Here is a 25609-nt window from a genome sequence, read left to right on the forward strand (position 1 = left end):
CCCAATTTTCTCATCATTTATTCCAACTCATATGGGAAAATATGCACAAGAAGTGACATTAAAACATGTATTCAACAATAAAGACACACTGAGATAGGTATCTTTACATTTTGGTGCATTTTTTATATTTACACAAGCAGACTTTAGACTTTAGCACTATACAAAAGTCTAAACAATAAACAAATTTGATGATATTATTTTTATGCACAGGTAATTCTGAGGGAATTTTTCCATGACAAGTATACTAAATAAATACTTGTGACATAAAAGCTAATTGCGTAAGATCCACGCAGAACCCGACTATAAATAGCTGCCAACAAAAAGAAAAAGAGCTGAGTCAATCTCATCAGAATCCCTTTAATTACTGATTGGTGATCAGATTACCTCCTGTTGCTTCTGGCTTAACCACAGCTGCAGGAAGAAGCTTAGCTGACATTAGACCTGTTTTTAACGCACTTTCCATCAAGGCATAAAATCAGTGGTTTTATACGGAGTGAGCATGTGCAGACTGAAAGTAGAAATGGTAAATTGTGTTTAGCATAAAGTAGCAAGAATCAGACACAGATGAATCACACACTTAGTGAGCTAACAGGTGCTGACAGTTGACAAACCAGTTTCTCACAGCTCGTTGAGCTCGATTAACGTTTTTACAGCAGAAGCGGAGCTGGGCGGTTTTCTATTTTTAAGAACGGATCAATCTAAACAGATTTCTCCCTACAGTTCTATTGATCTGTATATCTCGATTCCCTCAAATCCCTTGAGGGACAAGATTTTCACAATATCAAGTTATCAGGATACTGATGCAATATTACACGTGTCCTGCATATGAATTAAAAAAAATAATTGAATTCATATATATATATATTCTGTCAAGGTAATATAACACAAAGAATGCCGTTTTAAATATTTTTAAAATGTGAAAAACTTTTGAGAAAAGGGTTTGTCCATTTCTTGTTTTGTGGTTTGAAACAGAACCTGTACTCTATTTGATCCATCCGCTATGTGTATTTTCTCTGCTGTTCTACTAAAGAAAAGCCAGTGATAGTGTGTTCCTGTGTCAGCAAAGATGAGAAAATGCAACTGCATTGACCATAATGCACCTCTGTCTGAAGTAGCCACTGTTTTGACTGTGTAGGTACTGTCAGTACACCATGACACCTTCCAAACATGACACTTCCTAAATGCCATCATGACCATTTAGGCTTGCGAGTTCCAAATGTTAACCTCTGAACTCTTTGTATGTTATGTGCACTGTTCAGGTCACCCAGAGACAACCACCTCCGGTCTTTCCACCAGTCGTAGGGCCTCATGCATGCCGGCGGCTGACAGTCTGCGGTTAATATTACGGTAACGGCAGCTGAGCAGGCTTCGGTAGGTGGTGCGCAGGTCGCGGTTGAAGAAAGCATAGATGAAGGGGTTGATGAGTGAGTTGGCGTAGCCCAGCCACAACAGGGTTCTCTCCACCCACAGCGGGACACAGCTACACTCTGTGCCACAAATGAAGGGCCTGGCCGTGGACAGGAGAAAGAACGGGAGCCAGCAGACGGTGAACGCTCCTACCACCACCCCGAGCGTGGCTGCCGCCTTCTGTTCTCGCTTGAATATGGAAATGCTCCTGCGGTCCAAGCTCCTCCTGCCCACTCCTCGCAGGATTCGAGGCAGACACGCACACTCTTCCACTTCCCTCTGAAGCTTGATCGCAACAGTTACGCAATCCACACCCATGGGACCTACCGTCCCATCGGCCCCTTCCACTTCCACCTCATCCTCCTCTTCCTCCTCCTGTTCTGCACGAGGGAAGCCAGTGATGGTGTGTTTGGCAGCGCTGAGCTTGGCGGCACGGTAGATGCGGTTATACATGACCAGCATGACAGTCATGGGGATGTAAAACGCAACAGCTGTTGAGTAAATAGTGTAGCCAAAGTCCTGGCTGATCAGACACACGCGGTCATCGTTCACGTTCTGCGCCCAGCCAAAGAGCGGTGGCAAGGTGATTGACGCAGATAGCAGCCACACTGAAAGCACCATTTTGGCCATACACCATCCGTTCTGCCTCACCGGGTATGTAAGGGGTCTGGTGATGCCCAGGTACCTGTGATAGAGGGAAAATATAGATGGAAACATGGATGGAAACATTTTTTGACATCAATTTAAACTAAACAAAAAATAAGAAGTGTTGCCTTGGCAACTATAGCTGAAATAAAATACGATTAGGTTTTCTATATTTTATTTTATTTCAATGAATAATGTTCTTTTGTTATAGTTTTAGTTAACTTAAAATAAAATAAAAACTGTAAAATTATGGTATATTGTTAGTTAATAATCCCTAATGGATTCACTAATGATAACAAACTGACCGTTATTGTAAAGTGTTGCCAAATCATTTATCATGTAGCCTATGTAGGTTATGTGCCTAGCCATCCCTAGGTCCAGATTGAAACACCGTGGTGATCGAGCTTTTTCTATTGCTGGTCCAACACTCTGGAACAAGCTCCCTGTGGCCATCCGAACCACACCATCTCTTTTTGTTTTTAAATCTATGCTTAGATCCTATTTTCTTGAACAGATCCTGTTAGTCTAAAATATGTTATGTAGTTGTCCCTTTGTAAAAAATGTATGTACAGCACTTTGGTCAACCCATGGTTGTTTTTAAATGTGCTTTATAAATAAAGAAAAGAAAGAAAGAAAGTATCAATAAACTGATCATCATTATGATGAACATAATCAGTCCACTGTTAAGAAAACTCACCGGTCGATGCTGATAACGCAAAGGGTCATGATGGACGCGGTGCAGCACATCACATCCATGGCTATGAACACGTTACAGAAAAACTTGCCAAAAATCCATCGGCCACCGATCAGGTCCGTGATGCTGACGAACGGCATCACCGCGAGCGCAACGGAGAGGTCCGCGAGCGCGAGGGACACGATCAGATAGTTGGAGGGCTGCCGTAGCTTTTTCACAAAACACACGGAGATGACCACGAGCAGGTTCCCGCAGATGGTTATGAGTGTGAGCATAGTCAGCACCCCACCGATCAGCACCTTCTCGACCTCTCCGTAGCTGAGGATCTGCTCCGCGCAGCGCGTGCCGTTTGCCACCTCCATCATCTCCAGTAGGATCGGCGAGCTGGAGGGCTTCATATCCAAGGAACCGGAGCCCGTAGACACTGACATTTCTCCAGACTCTGCAATTTTGAATAGTCGAGGGACGAGGATCTCGGAGATCATTATACCGTTAGATGTTTCAACACATGCACCTGTCTCTCTCGTGCGCTCCTCGGCCATGAAGGGCTTCATAGTTTGTCCGTGGCTTTGCACGACACTAGTTCTGTTGGTATCGCCCAGCACCATGCCGTGCTCCTTTTATTCATGAACTTTTCAGAGAAACCGATGATGGCACGAGACCACAGCTGCGCGCGCAAAGACTGATGCGCATCCGATTAGCGTTCAATCACTGACGCGCGGCTAATTTCTCTATTTTTAGAGGAGATCATTGATTCGTCATTTTCGCACACCATGTTCCGACAAAAACTGAGAGAAGTTTGTCATGTTGTTTTTATGCAAGTGATCTAGAAGCTGGTGTCAGTCTTTTATCCTTCACAACAACAAATAAGAATTTGGAAGATAATAGGCTTATTTATACACGATGGCAGTTTATAATCGTGATAAATTGTTGTAATTGATATAGGCTAGCTGCTATATTACAGTAACATAATATATCAACATTTTGTGTCTGATGTAAAATCAACAATATATCCCTAAACTATGTAATTAGTGTTACAGCCTGTACAGTTTTAGTAAAATAAAAACATTTACAATTTTGTCAGAAAAAATTGTTTTGCCATCATCACCATCCAGCAGACCTTTATTTATTTTTTAACGTTTTAATTAAAAATGGTATGCTAACCATAGGACACTTTAACTGAAAAAAAAAATGAAGAGCAGGAAATAGTGATGAAAATAGAAAAACATTGCTCTAAATCATAAAAACAATGTGTTATTATTCGCTCTGAAGGTCTCTAATATTAATTAGGTCTCTAATATATTAATATCAGGAATATCTGTGGGTCTAATATAACTATTCTGCAAAGTGTGCTACAACCCCAAGAAAATCACTTTTTAGCATTAAAATAATAATAATAAAATAAGATTATTCCACAGAAACCAGACGGAATATCATTAGCCTACTCTTCTGATCAATCCTGAAGTTTTATTTAGAAACAAGCTGCACTGTCGCCTCCTAGTGGCAAAATAAATATATATACATACCTATATATCTATATACAAACGGCAAAGGCGCTACCCAAACACATACTTCATAATCACATAATTAAATCACACAAACACATAATCACAAGATTACAGCTGCGCGCATGAGACACATTTGAACAATGTTTTTTCTCTCTCTCTCTCTTCTTTCTAAGACACATGTGTGCTCCTGAAAGCAACTGAAATCATAAATTGACCAAAATGACATTGGGACCAGCTGCTTAAAAGTAACTGCAAAATGTAAAAGAATAGTAGTAAAGTTAATGTTTTAGCATATTTTCTTCACAGATGCCACTTTTTGAGTCTAATGCAATGACATTCAGGCATTCTAAGAGTCCCTTAATTGTCTAAATGCTTTTTAAGGCTGTTCAATGACTATGCTACATTGGCTTCTGCTGATAATATAGTAAGCCTAAATTTGCAAATGTAGGCTATTTCTGGCTTATTAGATACTTTAGTATTAGTCGTACATTTTAAATATAGCCTATATAATATAGCCTACATAAAATACAATGTGATTTGTATAGGCCTAGCCTCATCATAATTGACAAACTAGATGTAGGCCTAATCTTTGTAGCCTACTACCTTAAAAAAAAAACACTTTTTTTAATGCCATCAGAATTGAAATTACTCCCAACATCTAGTACGGAAACACGCACGATAATACAAGTTACAAAACTAGTTTGTTGTGTAAGCGTCCTTCTGCCGCCCATAGAGGGCAGTCAATACAAATTCACGTGCGTCTGATTTTCGTGAGGAGTCATGGCTGCTGTGGCGCTTGTGCAGGGAGCAAGCAGAGGTCTGGGCTTAGACTTCTGCAGATATCTACTCTTAAATAAATCTCCAGCAGCCGTTATCGCAACATGCAGAAATCCGGACGCTGCACATCATCTGACAGAGCTGAGCGCGCAGCACGCGGGCAGGATGACTGTACTGAAACTGGATGTCAACAGGGAAGATGACATCAAAAGAGCAGCTGAAAGTGTCAAATCTACCTTTGGGAAAGTGGATTTGATCATTAATTCTTCAGCTATGCTTCATCCATCCGGTAAAGGAGAAACAAGTTTACGGGACGTGTCCGCTCAGGTGACCAATGGACCTTTTAATCAGTATTGAAATAATAATAATAATAATAGGCTACGTTGTGGGGCATATTCAAATGTTGTGGACATGTTAAAAAAAATGTTTGTTTTTTTACAGGGAACCATTTCCACTTTGGTCACTAATACGGTGGGTCCTCTAGTGATGGCCAAATATTTTGTCCCCTTGCTTCAGAAGGGAACAGGGGCGTTTGGCCAGCAGCCCCCAAAGAAAGAGAAACAGCACAGTGGCATCATTGTGAACATGACTGCTAGAGTGGGATCTATAGGAGACAATGGTTTGTATCCATATGCAAAACAGTTCAAGTGCAAGTTTTTCTCCATTAGGTTTACAGGTGCGTATCCTAAATAAATAGTCTAATTTTGTGATATTATAAATATCAATTAAACGCATTAAAGTCAGTAATATTTTTTTTCAAACGTGTTATTTGTGTCACGTGTGTATTTGATTGGTATGTGCCACCGAATGTTTTGTAATACCAGTGCTACTTTATGTTGTTTATCTCGCAAAGTCACAAACTGACCATTCTAGGAAAGACACGAAATAAATCTATCATGGGTGATGGGTCACTACGAATAAAGCATTAACAGTCGCGTCCGTTACTGTAAAACTTTATTTTTGCTTGATGCTGCACGGACGCACGCCAGTAGGTGTCAGTATAAGTGAGTGTAACACTGGCCAGCGCAAGATTCTCATCTGTGGCTTTCAAGTCCTTCCAAAAAGTGTATAAAAAAATCAGTTATTTAAAATCATTTGTTAGGCTAAGGATTACATACCGAGCTACTAGTAATCTTATTTATTTACAAGTGCAAAAAAGTGCTCGGTGCATCTATCTATAAATTACAGAAACGTCTGTCTGTGTGTGTTAACCACATATCTCTCGAACCGTTAGTCCGATGGATTTCAAATTCGACAGGTGTCTTGCTACGGGCACGAGTAAGTGCAGTGCCAAGTTTGACGTTGTTTGGATGAGAAATGCTAAAGATATCGTTAAATATATCATTTTTAAAAGGTTGTGGTTTAAAAATAAACATTCTGACATAAACACTCTGTCAGCTACACTGTTTACTTCTGAATATTATAGTTTGGTTCCAGAACGTGATAAATCCATTTTTATTAATTTTAGTAAAAATGTGTTTTCTTTACCAAGAAAGTGGCAAGATGAAAACCACTATTTTCTGTTTCAAACTTTCACATAGCATCTTTAGGTTATAATATCATAAAAAATTCAAATCCAGATTTGGATTTTCAAAGATTTATTATAAAAACGGATTATTTTTCCCCAAAAATGCAATAAATTCATGACACTTTTTTTTCAAAATGCTATCACATTGAAACTGTTGAAATCAGCCATCGCTAAGAAATATCTCCTGAACTTTTTTGACGGTGATCAGCTCACAAAAACTGATTTTGCACGGGCACTTTGCACTGCTCCCTGAATCGATGCGCTTATTCATTTGTGGATGTTAACTGAATCTGTAAGTCAGCTATGCTGTTTACTTCTGAATATTATATTTCATTCTGGTGCGCTTAACGTTATTGCTACTGTGTAATAGTAGCCTATGCTATTCACCAACTAAACATATCCTATTCAATGCGTTCACAGTCTCTTTCACGGGCATCATTTGTAGTTGCCTATTCACAAGCTGTTTGCTCAAGCATAGCGTTTTCTCTGAGTTCACTGTGTGCTTTCTACCATGCACAAATAAAAATGTCACTGAACTTTTGCTGTGTAATTGTAACAATGAGCACTCAAACACACCAAACCAACAATTACTAAAAACACACACAAAAACTGATTTTTCACGGGCATTTTGCACTAGTTTTAAAAATTCAACAAATGTTTCGGTCACGCAGGACCTTCCTCAGTACTACCTTTAATATTTCAAAAATAATTTTATGGAATTATTCAATAAGCTAAATATAATCCATTTTTGTTGTACAAATTAAGTATGTGCATATGTTACATAATCTACATTATACTCACGCAGACAGCTGCAGGTGCCACAACAAATTTAGTGCCATCACTAAAAATGTCAGTTTTAGTGACACAGGCCAAGTGGATATTGGCATGATGTGCCAATGGATTGTGTCATGTGCCACTTGCATAGCAATTTGCTTTATGCTGTCAGACATATGATTTATTACATCGCTGAGTTAATGTGTACAACATTATTATTATTATTCATAATTCGATACAATTATTTTTGAAATGTTAATACGTTATTCGTAGTGACCCATGATAGATTTATTTTGTGTCTTTCCTAGAATGGGCAGTTTGTGACTTTGTGAGATGAACAACATAAAGTAGCACTGGTATTACAAAACATTCGGTGGCACATACCAATCAAATACAGACGTGACACAAATAACACATTTGAAAAAATATTACTGACTTTAATGCGTTTAATTGATATTTAAAAATATCACAAAATTAGGCTATTTATTTAGGATTTTGTGTCACAATTACGTCAGTATAGGTGCTCGATTCATCTGTCAGTCACTACTGGAGGTATCACAACATACAGTGACATGTTCCGTGACTCGGTGTCAGTCAGGTGTCATGTCAGTGTCAGTGTGTCACGATAATGCCAATACGCATAGTGACATGTGCCATTGGCTTCTGTGCGTCAGATGCCATGTCACTTAATGTTAATACTGCTACTGGAGAGAAAATAATCCACAGTACAAAAATAAAAGTACACATATGGATTTTAATTTTCTAGGAGCCCTGAAGACCTTGGCTGAATCTGAAATCACCCCCTATACCCATAAAATAGAGCATTACTTGAGGGGACAGCCATTTGTAGTGATGTCCGAAACCATAGTGGATGTTATTGAGTGCACTCATTCAGTCGGAGGGATATAAATCTTGTGAGGAGTCATCAAAAAAACAAAACAATAAAATATATTGACAAAATATATATATAAATTCACACATAATAATTTTAAATGGATAGTTCACTCCAAAATAAAAATTCAGTCATAATTTACTCACCCTTAAGTTGTTCCAAACCTTTATTAATTACTTTGTTCTGCTTAACACAAAAGAAGATATTTTGAAGAATGTTTGTAACTAAACAATTGCGGGGCACCATTGACTTCCATAGTATTTTTTTTCTTCATACTATGGAAGTCAATGGTGCCCCACAGCTTTTTAGTTACAAACATTTTTCTTTTTTTACAGTTATGGTCTGTGCATGACACTTGCAGTGTTTACCGAGCTTTGATGATGGATGATCTGAAAATAAGTTGACTATTAAAAAGAAAAGCCTAATATCAGTTTACCAAAAACATAAATGAAATATGAAATTTGTTACAGTTATTATTTTGGAATAAATGTGAAAAATTCTTAAAAAGCACTTGATGAGAAACTTAAAAAGCAACTTGATGAGGAAATATATTTAGTTTTGATAAATATAACATTAATTACACTGTTAATGTAAAAATACAAAATAGAATTGGACTGGTTGTTTTTGTTTATTTGATAGTATAAGTAATGCTTATTTAACCTGTTTAAATGTTTGTTTGTTTTTTTATTTACATTAATTTACCTCCTTTGCCTCTTCAATTCAGAACACAACTGCATGAGCTTCAGATCAATAACTTCATGAAAAAATGACGCTGTCAAAAATCTGATGAAAACTGATGATCTGAAAAGTTACCTGTACTTGAGCTTAAGTTTATTCTACCAATTACCTGATTAGGGCCCTTCATATGACAGTAATGAAACAAATGTTACATTTGTCTTATTTTTTAAGAAACTCATGCACACATTTTCCACAATGTTTTCTATCCTCATTTAAGTCTGTTTCTCAAAATAAAACAGAACTTGAATATGATGTTGCATTTTAGAGCAAGGCCCAAATTATTTACTCCTACTAACATATAATTATAGCTTGCATGCTAGAAGTGACTTCAGACGAAATTAACTAGAGTTATTTACAGCCACATCTGGACTATTTCTTAACAGCCTGAAGCTTACCACTCTGTTGGTTTATATGTCTGTCTACAGATCTTGGAGGCTGGTACAGCTATAGGATGTCTAAAGCTGCCTTAAACATGGCCACCAGAAACCTGTCCATTGAGCTGGGTAGAGGGCGATCTAAAATTGTGTGTGTATCCCTGCATCCTGGAACCGTGAATACGGATTTGTCTCGGCCCTACCATCGAAACGTACCCAAGGACAAGCTGTTCAGCACAGAATACTCTGTCCAATGCCTTATGAACATAATAGACAATCTAAACATTGACAAAACAGGGAAAGCCTATGCATGGGACAGCAATGAAATACCTTGGTAAACAGTCACGTCGAAAACAACAGCGTTGTGTCTACCTCATTTTAAAATAAGGTGTATAACAAAATAATGCTGAAACAAATAATCAGGCAATGTATATCTAGCACAGAAAATAAATGTTTGCATATTAATAAAACACTGGGGTTTAAAATTGACTGTTGTTTTTTTTAGAGAGACACACATGCATTCCAGGAAGACTAACGGATGTCACAGCAGATAAAAAGAGCTTATCACAAATTTCACAATATAAAACATCACAAGAATCCACTTGTATTTTTATGTTTGTGATATAACAGTATGAATTTTTACCGTTTTAAAGTCTATAAGCTTAGATCAGATGGTTAATAAATTACATTTTTAAACATGTTTGGTGTTTTCTTCATTTCTGAATTGTTTTGTTTGGATCCAAGAAAACATTGATGTTTGTGTTGCCTTATAGAAGTATTCAGTTTTCCTCATTACATTTTGTCAAAGATGTCCAGTTCTTTAGTATCTTTCCAAGTAGTTGTTGAGGTCACTGGTGTCACATTAACAGCAGTTTCCTAAATTATTTGGCTCCTCTCAGTCTTGTAGCTATTTTGGCATGTAAAAAGTACCACGCACTGTACTTTCCAGAAAATGTTCACAGTGAGTGAAATGACATTTGATGGTGCAATTGTTCCGCTGTTCTAAAGCTAACTGAACTGACCAAAGTCAGTTAACACTGTGGTGTGTGGAGACTTAAAACTGCTACTGTTATTTTGTCTCATGGTTATTGTGGTATTTACTGGTCTCTGCCACTCAGTCAACTGTCTTTTACTCTTCTCTCCATTAGGTGGCCGAGCCAATTGAGCAATCACAAAGGAAAATAAAATACAAATTGCAACATTTATTATTAGAAATAGATAATGGTGTGAAAAGTATTTTTTCTATCAGTCAGAAACTGTGTTGATTGATGTGTAAATTTGTCTTTCTGTGGGTGCTAAAATAAAATACTGAGCTTAGCAGAAGGTAATTCATCCGTTTAAACTTCACAAGCACACTCTAGTCAACCACACATGTATGTATTTGGTTAACTTCAGCAAGAAAATAGATAAGAGAGATTTAAAACTAGCCGGGTTTATTTTAAACGACTGGAATAATTAGCCTGCACGTGTGCATTTGGTTAAAAATACACTTATGAACCCTCCATCTTCTCTGTCTTCCCAATGTCCTTTCTTACCTCCACGATACTTGCTAGACACCCGAGAACCACCATACTGAAACTCCCCTTTGACCTCATTCACCCCACACCCATCCATGCTGAGAGAAATCGCTTTCAACTTGATAGATAGATAGATAGATAGATAGATAGATAGATAGATAGATAGATAGATAGATAGATAGATAGATAGATAGATAGATAGATAGATAGATAGATAGATAGATAGATAGATAGATAGATAGATAGGCAGGCGTATGATCAACACAACAGAAGTGACGCAGGTACACTTTGAAAAGGAGGTATTTAAAGACCTTATCAGTTGACTTGTGAGGAAAGATCGTTTTGTACTTTGATCTTTTGCTTGCGATAATATTAGAAGATGGTTGTGTGTGTACGTGCGCGCATGGCGCAATGCTCTGCATGCACTGAGCCGTAAACTGGCTCGAGCCATTCCTGGTGACGTCATGAACCGGTTGTTTGACGGGGTATCTGCCGCAGCGCCAGGACTATGGAAATATGACCGACAATGACCTCGACCGCAGCGCGTGTTGGTGTATTGCTCTAATCGTTTTGTATTCGACACTTGTAAACACGCGATTTTATTATTGCTGCAGTTGTTGTAATTGTCGTTTTTTAGATTAAATCCGTGCATTGGCTGTAGGTCATTTTTAGCCACGCGCTTTTTCTTATCTCGACAGCGCGGCACATTCATCAGCGCGCATATCTGTGTGTGTTTTGAGGCTTACAAGAGTCGTACGCTGTTGACATTTGCTGTGCATTGAAATATATGGATAAGGCCAAATCAGCGATGGATCAGAAAGGTTCTGGTCCTTGCTACACAAACATGCACAACAAGCCAATCCGGCGACAGCTGAGCAACGGGAGCTGTAGCCCGTACAGTCCGACGGACGATAATTACCACCATCTTCTTAACCACGACCCTCAAACCAACGGCTCTCCGGCGAAAAGGTGTCGGCTGTGGAGGCGATTGGAGTCGGCAAAGAAAAACAGACCGCGTAAGTTTATAGTTACAGACACCTTAAGTGTTTTTTTTTTTTTAGATAATATCTGTAACTTGCATGATTTCCTCAATGTCTGATAAGTGATGCCCTAAAGATAGACACAGACCTCTTGGTAAGGACGTGTTCGAGTCAATGTTTAACACATTATTGCGAGAGCAATGGCATTTGTCGCAATTAAATTGAAATGTTGCCAGTGTAATGGCACAATATATTACTTTGCCCTATTTTTGAGCCAATACTGGCATTTAGATTTACAGATGTCATCGATTTCAGTTAACCCTCACAATTTTACCTCAGGTAAACTCAACTGAATAAGGGTCCAAAGTGGAAATGGAAATCTTAATAAATGTATCGATTCCTTTATGTAGTAGCCTAGGCTAGGTTACATTTGAGGGACTGTTTGGGGGAGAAAGTGCAATTCTTTTTTCGTTCAACTCGCTCAAAAGCACGTTGCCAAATTGTAAGATACATACTGCAAAGAAATTTACTACCGTTCATGTATGTTGACATACTTTTAAGTATAGCACAGTAACAGTAGTTGGGTCATTTGGAGTGTGGCAATAATTTTCGGTGCATTAAATAAGTCAGATAAATCATTAACCGCTCCGACTGATTCATAAGTGTTTTGTTTCAATAAAAAGAACCGAATGAACCGAGTCACTGTCTCGCTGTGGATCAGTATCATTGAAAAGTACTGCAGGAATTGCCAATGGTCAAAATACTTTAATGGGTTTATTTTCATTTGATGTTACTTGCAAAATAGTAATAAAAAGTAATGCAAGAATCACTGTCAGATTATTTTAATACGTTCAGTTCATATCAGCTAAAGGATGACGTTCAAGTGCTTTAACGCTTCTCGAACGTGCATGAAAATCATTTGGTTGCGGTATTTATTAAAAAAAAACTGATTCTCAGCTCCCAACCTTTGAACAAACTGTCATTATTTCTGTGCTGTGTCTGACCTGTACACCGAAGAGTGTCTTTTGTTTTGATGAAACCTTTGAGACTGTTCTTCTCGCTCTCTGATTGGTCGGTGTGAAGTCAGGAGGTGTGTTGAAATCGCTCCTGATGTAAAGGCTCGACGCGCTTCGACCAATCAGCGCTTGACTTTTGTCTTCGCGTGGCCGCGTTAAAGGGACAGATAGAAACGCCCCCATCCTTCAGTAATAAGAATTTCTCTGTATTTATTCACTTTTGCTAAACGACGACAAGAATTCAACTTTGAGAGCGTAGTTATAATGCCAAACTGAACTTCTAATTTCTGTCTGTTTGTGGGCTTTCCTACTGGTTGGGCTTTTGTGTTGGGCACTTGAATGTATTAGGGCTACCAGCAGGATGAAGTTAAAGTGTTCAAAGAAGCCAGGTAAGACATCACCTCATCCTTGTGTAATGTAAAATATCTTGCTTCCTTGGAATTGCTAGACAGTTTTAGAAAAGTTATACTTGCAGCACTTGCAGCACTCTTTGCTATTTACTGAAGTGCAAAAATGTTCTAGAACAAAGTGAATTTATGTCAGAAATTTGTTTTGCCAAAGGTAACGGCTGCAGCAAAGTGACTGCTTTTTACAGTGCTTATGCAGTTCAGCGAATCTAAGTCTTAGTTGTGTCAGACAGCATGCCAGGCCAGCTTGTCTACATTCCTCAGCTCCAGCCAACTTTTGTGTGTGTGGTAACCTTTGTTGTTGCAGTTGTTTTTGTATTGTTCTTTTATTTATTATACTCAACCCATGTTAATGGTGTTAAAAAGTATTCTTACCAGATATACAGTATTCTGAAGTATTTCACATGGTCCTCTTTCACATGGACACTCAATTTGCTTGCCTACCATGTTAGTCCCTCTCCTTCACTCGGTCACATTCTCTCTCTCTCGCCACTTTTCCGCCTTTCACAGCGTCTCACATGGACACACTTGCCTGCCAATTTTCTCTCTCTCTCTCTCTCTCTCTCTCTCTCTCTCTCTCTCTCTCTCTCTCTCTCTCTCTTAGTCTCTCTCCCTTTCCATGCCTCTGCTGACTGGGGGATGTAAACAGACCTCTCACCCACTTGAGTTGTTTGATGTCATTATGTCACACGACTGTCACACCCCGTTCACCTGCTGCTTCTGGCTCAGGTCATTCAGTTCAATGAAGAAGCAACATTGTTCATTCCTGGCTAGTAGTGCTGCACGATTAATCGAAATGAAACTGCACTCGATTTGGCAAAGGCTGCGATTATTTTATGCGCAGCTTGTCAGTGCAGCACGGCTGATCGGTAGTAAATGCTGCTCCATCTGAAAGCCAGAGGGCGCTCTTACGCAGAAACTCCAAATATGCCAAATAGGTTCATAAATGGTATGAGGTTCATCTTGGAAAGATGTTTGACGCGTGTTGCTTTATCAAATGCATGTTATAGGCGACTCAAACTCACAGTGCTTTCAGATGGAGCAACATTTACTACGGATCACAGAGCCGTACGTCACTGACAAGCTGCGCATAAAAAATAATCGCAATAATCCAAATCGGTTAAGCGCGATTTAGCATGAGTTTTCCTTTGTACAACTGTGTTTTTTAAAACTATGAAAGCAAAGCATGTGGATATTTATTTAGTTGGGCTCTTGTCCACTTGATTTGCATGCTTTGAAATAAGAGTGATGTCCAAAATAAACCTCCCAGCATACGCCCACATCTATATTAAGGGGGAAAGGAAGCGTGAGGGTCATTTGAGATGATTTTGTAGCAGAGAGCATTCGGGTCAAAGACAGGTCATCTGTGCAACATCAGCTGACAATGTGGCAGGTCAGTCATAAATCTGATAGAACAAATCAGATCTGAGGAGCACAGATTGGTCTGCATCTACCAGGTTGGTTCAGATCTGTGTGTCCCTGACCTGGCCAAATTTTTCCTGACTTTTCTGGGTTCAGCCCAGTGAACGTCTGATGTAAGAGTCATATCAGTAATAATGTACCTGTTAATATCTGATAAGATAAGACTTTGCTCTCTCTGCTTGTTTGAGATTTCTGTCTGCTGATCTTTTACATTTATTTCGAAATGATAGAAACAGACATGGGAATCTGTGAACGTTTGTACTGGTTCTGCTTCTAAGTATCCTAGAACAGCCATTTGCAGCCTCATAGCTGTTGCCATGGTAACTGCCTTGACTCCTCATTAGCTGCTGCAGTGTTGCTCATCACTGCCTCTTTAGTTGGCCAGCTAGTTATGTTTGAATTAGTTTACTTGCATTCAAAAGTTTGCTTCTTTTTTTTTAAAGACGTCTCATGTTCTCCAAGGCTGCATATATTTTTGATCACAAAATACATTAAAGCAGTAATATTGTGAAATATTTTTAATGTATTTTTATCATTTATATAATAAAAAAAGAAGTAATTTATTCCTGATGGCAAAGCTAAATTTGCAGCATCATTACTCTAGTCTTCATTGTCACATGATCATTTAGAAATCATTCTAATATGCTGATTTTTTGAGTTTGAACAGTTGAACTGCTTATTGTTTTTGTGGAAACCATCATGAATTGAAAGTTCAAAACAAAACGTTATTAATGTATTTATGGTCACTTTTTTCCAATCTAATGCATTCTTGATGAATAAAAGTATTAATTTCTCCAAAAAAAAAAAAAGGTAAAATTGATCTTAAAATGTTTTAACTGACTTTTATTATGTTGTGGATTTGTTGTTGTTGTTTTTAGTTGCCAGTCCAGTTTGTCCACTTTCCTAATCTTTGGAACACAGTTTACACAATGACATTAATCAGTCTCATTGTCTCTTTCTAGCCTTTCCCTGGTTTGGGATGGATATTGGTGGCACTTTAGTAAAGCTTGTTTACTTCGAGCCAAAAGACATCACCGCAGAGGAGGAGCAGGAGGAGGTGGAGAATCTGAAGAGCATACGCAGGTACCTCACCTCCAACACAGCCTACGGCAAAACCGGCGTCCGTGATGTGCACCTGGAGCTGCGCAACCTGACCATCTGCGGTCGCACAGGGAACCTGCACTTCATCCGCTTCCCCACCGCCGCCATGCATAGATTCATACAGATGGGCAGAGATAAGCACTTCTCCAGCCTGCATACCACACTGTGCGCCACCGGAGGGGGGGCGTACAAGTTTGAGAATGACTTCAGAACGGTAAGGAGATGGCTGCAGTTGGGCTTTCAAACGGTTTTGACAATAAAATCAAATGTTTAATGTACAGCTATGTGGGGTAGGATTTTGGACCAATGAGATTTCACAGTCAGGTTACTGTATCATGCCAAAGAAAATAGAAACCAAGCAATCTGCAGAATTTCCTAACTTTTTTTACCCCATCAGACATATAAAAAATATATATATTTAATATTTTAAATATATTTAAATGTATATTTAAAACAAAACATAATAATTCAACAATGGGGTAAGAAATAGATTTCAAAATAGAAATCTTTTCTAAGAATATAAATCTTTATCACTTTTTATGAATTTAACACATCCTTGCTGAATTAAATATGAATTTCTTTTTAAAAAAAGAAAGAAAAAATATTGAACAGTTGTGTATTTTGTTACAAAAGATTTCAATAAATGCTTTTAAATAAATGCTTTAAAACTTTTTATTCTTCAGAAATCCTGAAAAAAGTATCACAGGTTATTAATAATTATTAAGCAGCACAACTGTTTCAAAATTGATAATAAATCAGCATATTAGAATGATTTCTAAAGGATCATGTGACACTGAAGACTGGAGCAATGCTGAAAATTCAGCTTTACCATTACAGGAATCTTAAAGTATATAAAAATGGAAACCAGTTATTTTAAATTGTAATAATATTTCACCATAATTACTGTTTTTTTCTGTATTTTGGATCGAATAAATGCAGACTTGATGAGCATAAGAGACTTCTTTCAAAAACATTAAAAATAGTAATGTTTCATAACTTTTGACCGGTACTGTATGATTTGACAATATCTTATGCTGAACAAGGCTGCAGTTATTTAATCAAAAATACAGTCAAAACAGTAACAAATATAAATATTATTACAATTTGAAATAACTTTTCTTTATTTCTATAGAAATCTTATGTAACTAGTTTTTAATGTCACTTTAGGGCGTTACTTTTAAGCTGACCTATAAACACATTAAGCATCTTATATTGGTCCAAACTGCTCAATGGAAAGTCGAAGCCTGATGTTTTTTAATTAATAAACAATGTATCATCAAGAATTAAGTCTATTGCATGCAGAGCAGTGAGTAGCCATAAATGATTTATTTTTTTCTTTGTAGATGGCAGACCTAGAGCTGCTGAAGTTGGATGAGCTGGACTGTCTGATCCAGGGGCTGCTGTACATAGACTCGGTCGGTTTTAACGGTCATCCTGAATGCTATTACTTTGAGAACCCCTCCGACACACAGAACTGCATCAAGAGACCCTGTTGTCTTGACAACCTTTTTCCCATGTTGCTGGTCAACATTGGCTCGGGCGTCAGTATTCTGGCGGTGTACTCCAAGGACAACTACAAACGTGTGACAGGCACCAGGTCAGCGCAGCTGAGCAACGTGCACCATGTAGCAGAAACCCCTTCAAATGTGTTACTCACTCTCAATAACTATGTGATTAAACTAGTATTTTGTGTTTCCAATTTGTTTCCAAAAGAAATTCACACAGGAATGTTTTACTTAGAGTAATTGTTGATAATGGCTGAAAAAGCTTGTAGTACCAAATAACAAGCTAACAATAATAATAAAAAAAAACTACATTACTGGTTGTAATTTATTAGATATTCTCTGAAAAACGCTCTTTGCTTATTCTGTCTTTTCTGTGAGCAACTTTTGCTGAGATACATCCAGCTTGAAATATGAGTTTACCATTGGCTATTTTCTAAACACGTGAACCTGATTGTTTCCTCATCTCTCATTGACACAGAATCAAAGCCTGTTAGAAGCATAAGAGCACCTGCTGTGTTCATTTTTCCCTTTGAAATATGAGACATCTTCAGAAGATAACAAATCTGTGATTGACAACAGAGTAGGTAGTCAAGTTCATTTTAAATGTGGTTGTACCAGAATGGAACAGCCTTTCAGCAGTGACTGACAGGAGGGAGGAGATTTGTCAGCAGAAGTAAAAGCGCTTGTGCAAAATCTGTCACACTTGCAGGAGGATCAGGAGCTATTACTTACACACTGTATTTCCCTGTCACTTTTACTAAAAATTCCGTTTAGTAGTTCTGAACATTTAGCACATACATTTACACTACAGGTAAAATGTTTGGAATTAAGATATTTTTTTAATGATTTTGAAAAAGTCTCTTATGCTCACCAAGGCTGCATTTATTTGAACAAAAAAACAGTAATATTATGAAATATTATTATAATTTAAAATTTAAATGTAAATTATTCCTACGATGGCAAAGCTGAATTTTGAGCAGCCATTGCTTTAGTGTTCAGTCACATGATCCTTCAGAATCATTCATTGAAATAGAAATCTTATGTAAAGTTTTTAAATATCACTTTTGATCTATAATGCATCCTTGCTGCATACAAATATTTATTTATTTCAAATAAATCTTACCCCAAACCTTTGAATGAAAATGTATCACAGTTTCCACAAATTAAGCAACAACGGTTTTCAACATTGATAATTTCTGAAGAATCATGTGACTCTGAAGATTGGAGTAATGATGCTATAAATTCAGCTTTGCCATCATAGGAATAAATGACATTTTAAAATGTATTAAAATAGAAAATTTCAATATTTTACAACATTATTGTTTTACTGTGTTTTTAATTAAATGCAGCCATGGTGAACATGAGAGACTTTTTTCAAAAACATTTAAAAAAAAACTTAACTATTCCAAACTTTTAACATTTATAATATGTGAACTAGTCCTTGCTTTTTGTTGCAATGACCACATACTGTAATCTGGAATGTTTGAGGCCATAGGCACATAGTTTAAATTGAGTTTAAAGGTCAAAAATGTGTGTGTGTGTGAATGCACATGTGTGCTCTTCAGATGTAGCCGGTAACCATGTTTTGACACTCAATGTTCCTTTCTCACTCTTTTTCTCCTGTAGTCTTGGAGGAGGGACGTTTTTGGGGTTGTGTTGCCTGTTGACGGGTTGTGAGACATTTGAAGAGGCCCTTGAAATGGCCAGCAAAGGGGACAGTACCAACGTGGACAAACTGGTGAAGGACATCTATGGAGGGGACTACCAGCGCTTCGGCCTACAGGGGTCTGCGGTGGCTTCAAGGTACAGAAGACACTGTGTGTCTGTGTGTGTGGTGTCAGGTGACAAAGGTCCACAAGTGAAATGTGATTCTATGGGGTCTTGCATGTAGGCCTGCCTGTTTCATGTGACACAAATGTACAGTATGAGTCCCCATTCCTTAGTTATTTTAATATACATTACTTTTCAAAACTTTGCCATCAGTAAAATTATTATTTTAAAAAAAAGAATTTAAAGGGGAACTTGGCAACTATTTAAACTTAATAAATCAGTTTAGAAATCATTTGGATGGTTAAATAACCTGTTCTGGTGAGAATGGTGACTTTGCCCGCACCCCCCAATGTTCCCCGGCGGAAAACCAACCTTGCAACATTGGGACTAACGTCCCGGTAAGTGAGCGAGAAACACAAACTGCTTTACGGCAATTCAACATAAACACACACGCCATATGATACTGTGTATGATGTATTACCCACCTCGGTAGACATAGCTCCACACAATAAAGTTGGCCGGCTCCCATAATAACAAATGCACATGAGCAGCGGTAGAAAGGGGGAGGAGGCCGCCACAAGTGAGATTTTTTTTTACTATAGTGTTGTGAAATATACGGCCCACAGCTGTAGGGGCAAAACACGCGACAACAAAAGGGAAGATCAGCGAAGAAATGGCTAGAGTTGCCATGTTCCCCTTTGCTTTTATTTAGCAAGGATGCATTACATTGCTCAAAAGTAACAGTAAAGACATTTATAATATTACAAAAGATTTCAAATAAATGCTGGGTTTTTTTTACTTTCTAAACTCAAAGAATTCTGATGGAAAAAAAAAATTGTGTTAAGGTTTCCACAAAAATATTAAGCAATGATGTCTGAAGGATAATGTGACACTGAAGACTGGAGTAATAAACTGCTGAATATTCAGCTTCGCGGTCACAGGAATAAATTACATTTTAAAATATATTCAAATAGAAAACAGTTATTTTAAATTTTAATAATATTTCACAATAATACTGTTTTTACAGTATTTTTAATTAAATAAATGCCTTGAATAACATAAGAGACTTAAAGAGACATAAAAAATCTTACTGACCTATTTTGAACTGTAATGTGTATATATAAAATAAAATTCTTTGTGTGTATGCATGTGTTCATTATATATTTTTAATTATATTTAATAATATATAATTTTTATTATATATATTATATATTATTGTTTATCACTTCAGCAGTAAACTCCAAAATCTACACAGACTTGGTTGCAGTGCTTTCTGTGGGTGTCTGTTATGTACATAAATATGTGCTTGTGTTTTTGTTATAGTTTTGGTCACATGATGAGCAAAGAGAAGAGGGACAGTATTTCTAAAGAGGATTTGGCCCGAGCAACACTCGTCACCATAACCAACAACATTGGCTCCATCGCACGCATGTGTGCAGTCAACGAGGTGTGTGTGTGTGTGTGTGTGTATCTGCGCCCAGTCAGCAGCAGCTGTGAGCGTCTGTCTGGCCACTCTGGGCTTCTCTACAGTGTTGCCTTGTAGCCTGGTGATCAAGCAGCATTGTACAGGGCTTTCAGGGTGTACAGAACACCATCAGAGCAGTGACTCCCAACAATACCTGGAGAATACAGGACTTCTATCACATTAGTTAGTATCTATGACAAGTTGATGATGGCAAAAACTTTGAATTTGTCAAAAAAACAGCACCTACTATAAACAGGCCATAAAAGGAATTGCTTGTGTCAGGACTCCCTCTGCTGGTAAAGAAGAAATGCTGCCGGAATCAACCTGCTGGTAATTCAGCAGAAAGAATGTAGTACTTGGCACTCAGTTGAAGTAATTTTACCATGATTAAATCTATTTCACGAAATTCTGTAGAAGTGTAGATTTTCTTCCAAAATGAGTGGAAAAAATGTGAAAAACATCCACAGATTCTATGGTCATAACTAAATTATGTGATTGTGTTTTGTCCTGTAGAAAATCGAACGAGTTGTTTTTGTGGGGAACTTTCTGCGTATAAACACAGTGTCAACAAAGCTTCTTGCCTATGCTATGGACTTCTGGTCTAAGGGCCAGCTGAGGGCCCTTTTCCTGGAACATGAGGTAATTTTGTCTTCATTAAGTTTTACTGTATTGCTTGTATTTTCTCAAATTTGGGAAATACATTTAAGTTCAAATGTTTGGGGTCAGTAAGATTATTGTAATGTTTTTGAAAGAAATCTCTTAGGCCGGTGACACACTGGATGCGTGGCGTAAGCGTCTCAGCTGCATGGCGTGTCCGTTTTTATTTCGGCTCCCATGTTAACAGGTTAGAGCTTGCACAGTGCCTGCGTGACGCGCGTCTCAGGCTGCGCGGAAAACGCGTGCATGCTAGAAATAGAACCAGAAATAGAACTATTTTTCACGCGACACGCAAGCGTCTTGGAAGCGTTTCCAAGCAAAATTGAATAGGAAAAGATGTGCATATGACATTTTGACACGAATACATATTAATAATGTCATTTTGATGTTTGAAAGTGTCTAGGGTTTGACATAAATGCAAATATAAATGCAATTTAAAAAAATATTATCGATTTTCAAGTACTGCACAGTCAATACAGAACGAAATATTCTATAGCCTATATTGCCGTCAACACTGCCGACGTTGTCTTTGCTGCTATATATTTATGTTTAACATGAAGTATAGGCCTTCCACAACTCTCTCCCCATATGTCAAATATATCACCAATGAGGCTTATCATATGTCACCTAGCAGCAGCAGCGCCGCGTCAGACACGCTTCTGGTGTGCAAAGACATGGAAAACGCCACGCAGCTGACACGCAACAGAAACGCCACGCTCACGCCACGCAGCCAGTGTGTCACCGGCCTTATGCTCACAAAGTCTGCATTTATGTCATCAGAAATACAGTAAAACCATAATACTGTGAAATATATATTTTTTTCTATTTTAATAAATTTTAAAATGTAATTTATTCTTTTGCTGGCAACTTTTATAGCAGCCATTACTCTAATATGTTGATTTAGTGCTCAAGAAACAATTCTTATTATTATCAATGTTGAAAACAGTTTCATAATTTTGTGTGGAAACTGATAATTTTTTTCTTTGATGAATAGAAAAGCCAAAATAACCAAATTTATTTAAAATATAAATCTTTTGTAAGTCTTTACTGTCACTTTTAACACTAGAACTACCAAGGCAGTCATTTTGACTGTTTAAAATTTTTGCAATGTAATAACTTTGTTGAAATAAAACCCATGTAACTATAGAACCCTGACTTTTCCTAAATGTGTCTATGTTTTATTCTATCATTGTTATTTTATTAAAATTACAAGACACAAAAGAGTTTTGAGTATTTCTACCTTGAATGGCCATAACAGTCATACTGACCTATGTGTTTGCATACGACTGTATGACCGTATGCATACAATTTTCATTGTAATTTTACAGCATGATATTTTTGCTCACTAAAACAAATATTGGTTACTAAATCAGTTTGTTTTCTCGCTGTTTATTATATTTTCATATTCTTTTCCCGTGACGGTCAAAATGACTGTTTTAGCCAGTTTGGAGCATATGCGTTTTTGTAAGTTATTGTATTCTAATATCCAAGGATGAATACATTTGTTTTCATTTTACAAAGAAAATAATAGAAAATTGATCATTTTCGACTTTGTATCTGTAATTACAATAGCTGTTCTGTGGTTGTCAATTAACTAATACATTTTCACATACATTAGAATTAAAATGTAGTGTTCTGATGTTTATTATTACCTATCCTAACATTAGATTTGATATAGCTTATTGAAATGATATGCAAATAATGTATGAGCGGTCAGAATGACTGCTATGGCCATTATAGTAGTTATAGAATTCCAGTAGTTCTAGTGTTAAACAAATGAATCCATTTTCCAACGGTAGTGAATAACAGCGAAGGTCTCTCAGAATCACATATTTTATATGGTAGTAGTTCAATGAAATTATTTTCATATATTGTTTGTTTATATGCACACTCATATGTGTGTCTGTGCGTTTCAGGGATACTTTGGAGCCGTTGGTGCTTTTCTAGAACTGCTGAAGTCTTCTGAAGACGCATAAAGGAAAGGAATCCTCATCTCTGATTATCCAGAAGCTGCTTCAAGACTTCAGCAAAGAAGCTCCAACAGGAACGCTGGAATACTGGGAACACTGGAAAATTTGAAAGAAGCCACTATAGTAATTAACATGTAAATAACCCTTAAAATAAGATTTGAAAGAATATTTTTATGAACAACAGTCTCCCTCAGACTGACGACTAACGGAATCTAATTGTTAATTTGTTTTCCTTTTGTTGTTCTCCTTTTGTACTGTTTGTAAATATCATTGTGTAGTGAACAGGGAGAGTTTACTGATGGCCAAAACCTGCTGTTTAAAGTTTTGCTGTTCTTGACCAGCCACCAGCAGACCCAAATGATGTTTAACACACTATTTTAATTCAGATTTAAGCATCAGATGCTGTGTCAGGAATGTGTCCCGGCTGTTTGGGATACAGATCCTCTAAGTAAAGAAAAGACGTTGACACTGTTATCTGTACAGCTTAGAGCAACCTTTTCCAGTTGCAACTCCTTTCACTCTTCCTCTTTGCTACAGTTAACAGTTTTCCATGCGTTTATGCAAAACAGTCATTTTTTAGAATGACTTAGAATCAGTTCTCTGATTCTAAGAGAGAGAATTCAGTTTAGAATCAGTTCTCTGTTCACTTTTTATATATATATTAGCGCTGATTCACATGAAGCCTTGAATTTTAAAAGGATTCACAGAAAGCTCAGGGTGTCTCACTTTTAGTTCTGAGAGGGAATTCTGTGGGACCAAGTGGCCAATTTGACACTTCAGATAACAAGTTCCCCTAACATCCCATATTTTTTGTCCTCCTTTGCCTCTTCTTTTTCCATCCTGCCTTTTCCTATTATTTTTCGTATGCAAACCAAAACTACTTCATTCATCTTTGTCAGAATGCACAGTCATATACTTCCTCTTTGGTTGCCTTCCTCGCATCTATGGTTTGAAAAACAACACTAACAGTATTCAAAGTAGCAGAGAGATGACAAAACAGAAGGAATTAAGTCAGTATGACAGCAATTACCCACAACCCCCCTTTCTTCACCATTCAAATATCAAACATGTTTAGACAGTTCAAAGACTCACCCATTGTGTTTCTATTGTAGTGCCAAACTGAAAAGGGGAGGAGTCAAACCAGAAAGCCTGCCAATACAAGCACTCCTGTTTTACCAGGCCATGCACATCATTACTTCTCCCAAAAGTCACCTAGCATTATAATGTTAAGGTGAAATTCAATATGTAATCAAAAATAAAAACACTACTCCCTTACTAGTTATATTCTGTTCTCATGCCTTCTGTGGTCGCTCTCTTCTTTTAACTTGTGGCTTTTCTTTTTACTGATTTCTAAGAAAAATCTGAATTAAATTTTTGGGACCTCATGTCAACTGCAATATTTTCTTTTTCAGAAAATACCTATCTATGTGTTTTTTCTTCTTCACCTTTAATATGAGATTTCTTGGGGTTATAATTGCCTAGTTGTATTGCTTTATAATAATTAATTATTGCTTTGGTTGGCCTTGTATATTTGGCATTAAATTATTTTCATTCTTGATTTGGATGCTCTGTTTGCTTGTTTGTTTGTTTACCAAACACTATATGACAGCAGTAGTATGCCATATGGATGATTAACATTCATGAAGATTGTACATTTATGGTATTGTTAACAAATTGTCCTTGCCACCCAATCAGATACAAGTGTGAACATGCTTCAGAGTGTTCAAGCCTGTGTAATTGCACTGTATATTTCTAGATATTAGATATACCTAACAAAAGCTGTCATCTATAGTGTATTAGATCAAAAATACAGCTTCGTTTTGCAAACACGGGTGAGGCCCTCAGAGATTGGTAAGGTTTGAAGTAACTGTAACTTGTGAAGTAACTTACTGGTAAGTATACCAGTAAGCAGCAAAACTAGCTGCCAGTTACAGCAGTTTTATATATTGATGAAGCAACACCACAGACTGTATGTGTATTAATCTGTATCGCAGAAGGTAGTTGAGAGGTCATCTTAGTGTTCTTTTCCTCTGAATAGAGTCAGTTGCTCTGAATGTTATTTTGCTGAAAGCTGCTTTGTTGATGGAGTCGTGTCTGAGAAACTAGCTGCTCATGTCCTGTTTGCCACTGTTGGCAGTAATGCTGTTATGCAGAGTGAAAAGGGTATTTGAAGATTTTTCTGTGTCTGTGTTTTCTTTTGATTCCTACTGACAATTTTAAACACATGATCCTTTGCGTTGCTTGTTTGATGCTACTCTAATGGATACTTTGTGCTGTTTGATCAGATTGTACAAACATGTAAATATTCTTATCTTTGTTTTTCACCTCTCAAAGTGTCTTTAAAGCCTGTGTTGAAATTTGCGGCTTTATTAAGAAGACATGAGAGACTTGATATCTGTGTGATTGATGCTATTATGCATAGACTCAAGAAAGGAAATTTTAAAAAAAATAATAAAAGTTTG

At 37.3% G+C, this 25609-nt stretch overlaps 3 protein-coding genes across 4 annotated transcripts; 2 read left to right on the forward strand and 1 right to left on the reverse strand.

Annotated features, from left to right (window-relative positions):
- On the reverse strand, positions 1 to 3405 carry htr7a (5-hydroxytryptamine (serotonin) receptor 7a). The gene is made up of 2 exons (XM_084097099.1): positions 2750 to 3405; positions 1 to 2092 (listed from the first exon to the last, which is right to left on the reverse strand). Exons 1-2 carry the CDS (start codon positions 3352 to 3354, stop codon positions 1261 to 1263), a joined length of 1437 nt encoding a protein of 478 aa, XP_083953225.1. The 5' UTR covers positions 3355 to 3405; the 3' UTR covers positions 1 to 1260.
- Positions 3406 to 4986: 1581 nt separating this feature from the next.
- LOC311072244 (C-signal) lies at positions 4987 to 10037 on the forward strand. The gene is made up of 3 exons (XM_084097107.1): positions 4987 to 5358; positions 5473 to 5650; positions 9389 to 10037. The coding sequence occupies exons 1-3, from the start codon at positions 5035 to 5037 to the stop codon at positions 9673 to 9675; spliced, it is 789 nt and encodes a 262-aa protein (XP_083953233.1). The 5' UTR covers positions 4987 to 5034; the 3' UTR covers positions 9676 to 10037.
- Positions 10038 to 11205: 1168 nt separating this feature from the next.
- Positions 11206 to 25609, forward strand: pank1a (pantothenate kinase 1a). Of its 2 annotated transcripts, none has more exons than XM_084096089.1 (7): positions 11206 to 11870; positions 15642 to 15994; positions 17124 to 17377; positions 18912 to 19088; positions 20379 to 20502; positions 21034 to 21159; positions 23094 to 25609. In XM_084096089.1, the coding sequence occupies exons 1-7, from the start codon at positions 11642 to 11644 to the stop codon at positions 23151 to 23153; spliced, it is 1323 nt and encodes a 440-aa protein (XP_083952215.1). In that variant the 5' UTR covers positions 11206 to 11641; the 3' UTR covers positions 23154 to 25609. The 2 variants fall into 2 exon arrangements, with proteins under 2 accessions (XP_083952215.1, XP_083952216.1); XM_084096090.1 differs by lacking the exon at positions 11206 to 11870 and adding an exon at positions 12975 to 13239.

This window comes from Abramis brama (assembly GCF_963993115.1).
Source record: "Abramis brama genome assembly, chromosome: 21".
NCBI classification, from domain to species: Eukaryota; Metazoa; Chordata; class Actinopteri; order Cypriniformes; family Leuciscidae; genus Abramis; species Abramis brama.

Excerpts from the sequence above, each read along its gene's own strand:
- pank1a (XM_084096089.1), top strand. The coding sequence starts at position 11,642 with ATGGATAAGGCCAAATCAGCGATGGATCAGAAAGGTTCTGGTCCTTGC. Across the intron at positions 11,871-15,641 it reads GGCAAAGAAAAACAGACCGC|CCTTTCCCTGGTTTGGGATG; the intron begins GTAAGTTTATAG and ends GTCTCTTTCTAG. Across the intron at positions 19,089-20,378 it reads GGGTCTGCGGTGGCTTCAAG|TTTTGGTCACATGATGAGCA; the intron begins GTACAGAAGACA and ends TTTTTGTTATAG.
- htr7a (XM_084097099.1), bottom strand. The coding sequence starts at position 3,354 with ATGGTGCTGGGCGATACCAACAGAACTAGTGTCGTGCAAAGCCACGGA. Across the intron at positions 2,093-2,749 it reads TGCGTTATCAGCATCGACCG|GTACCTGGGCATCACCAGAC; the intron begins GTGAGTTTTCTT and ends CCTCTATCACAG.
- LOC311072244 (XM_084097107.1), top strand. The coding sequence starts at position 5,035 with ATGGCTGCTGTGGCGCTTGTGCAGGGAGCAAGCAGAGGTCTGGGCTTA. Across the intron at positions 5,359-5,472 it reads TACGGGACGTGTCCGCTCAG|GGAACCATTTCCACTTTGGT; the intron begins GTGACCAATGGA and ends GTTTTTTTACAG. Across the intron at positions 5,651-9,388 it reads GGGATCTATAGGAGACAATG|ATCTTGGAGGCTGGTACAGC; the intron begins GTTTGTATCCAT and ends GTCTGTCTACAG.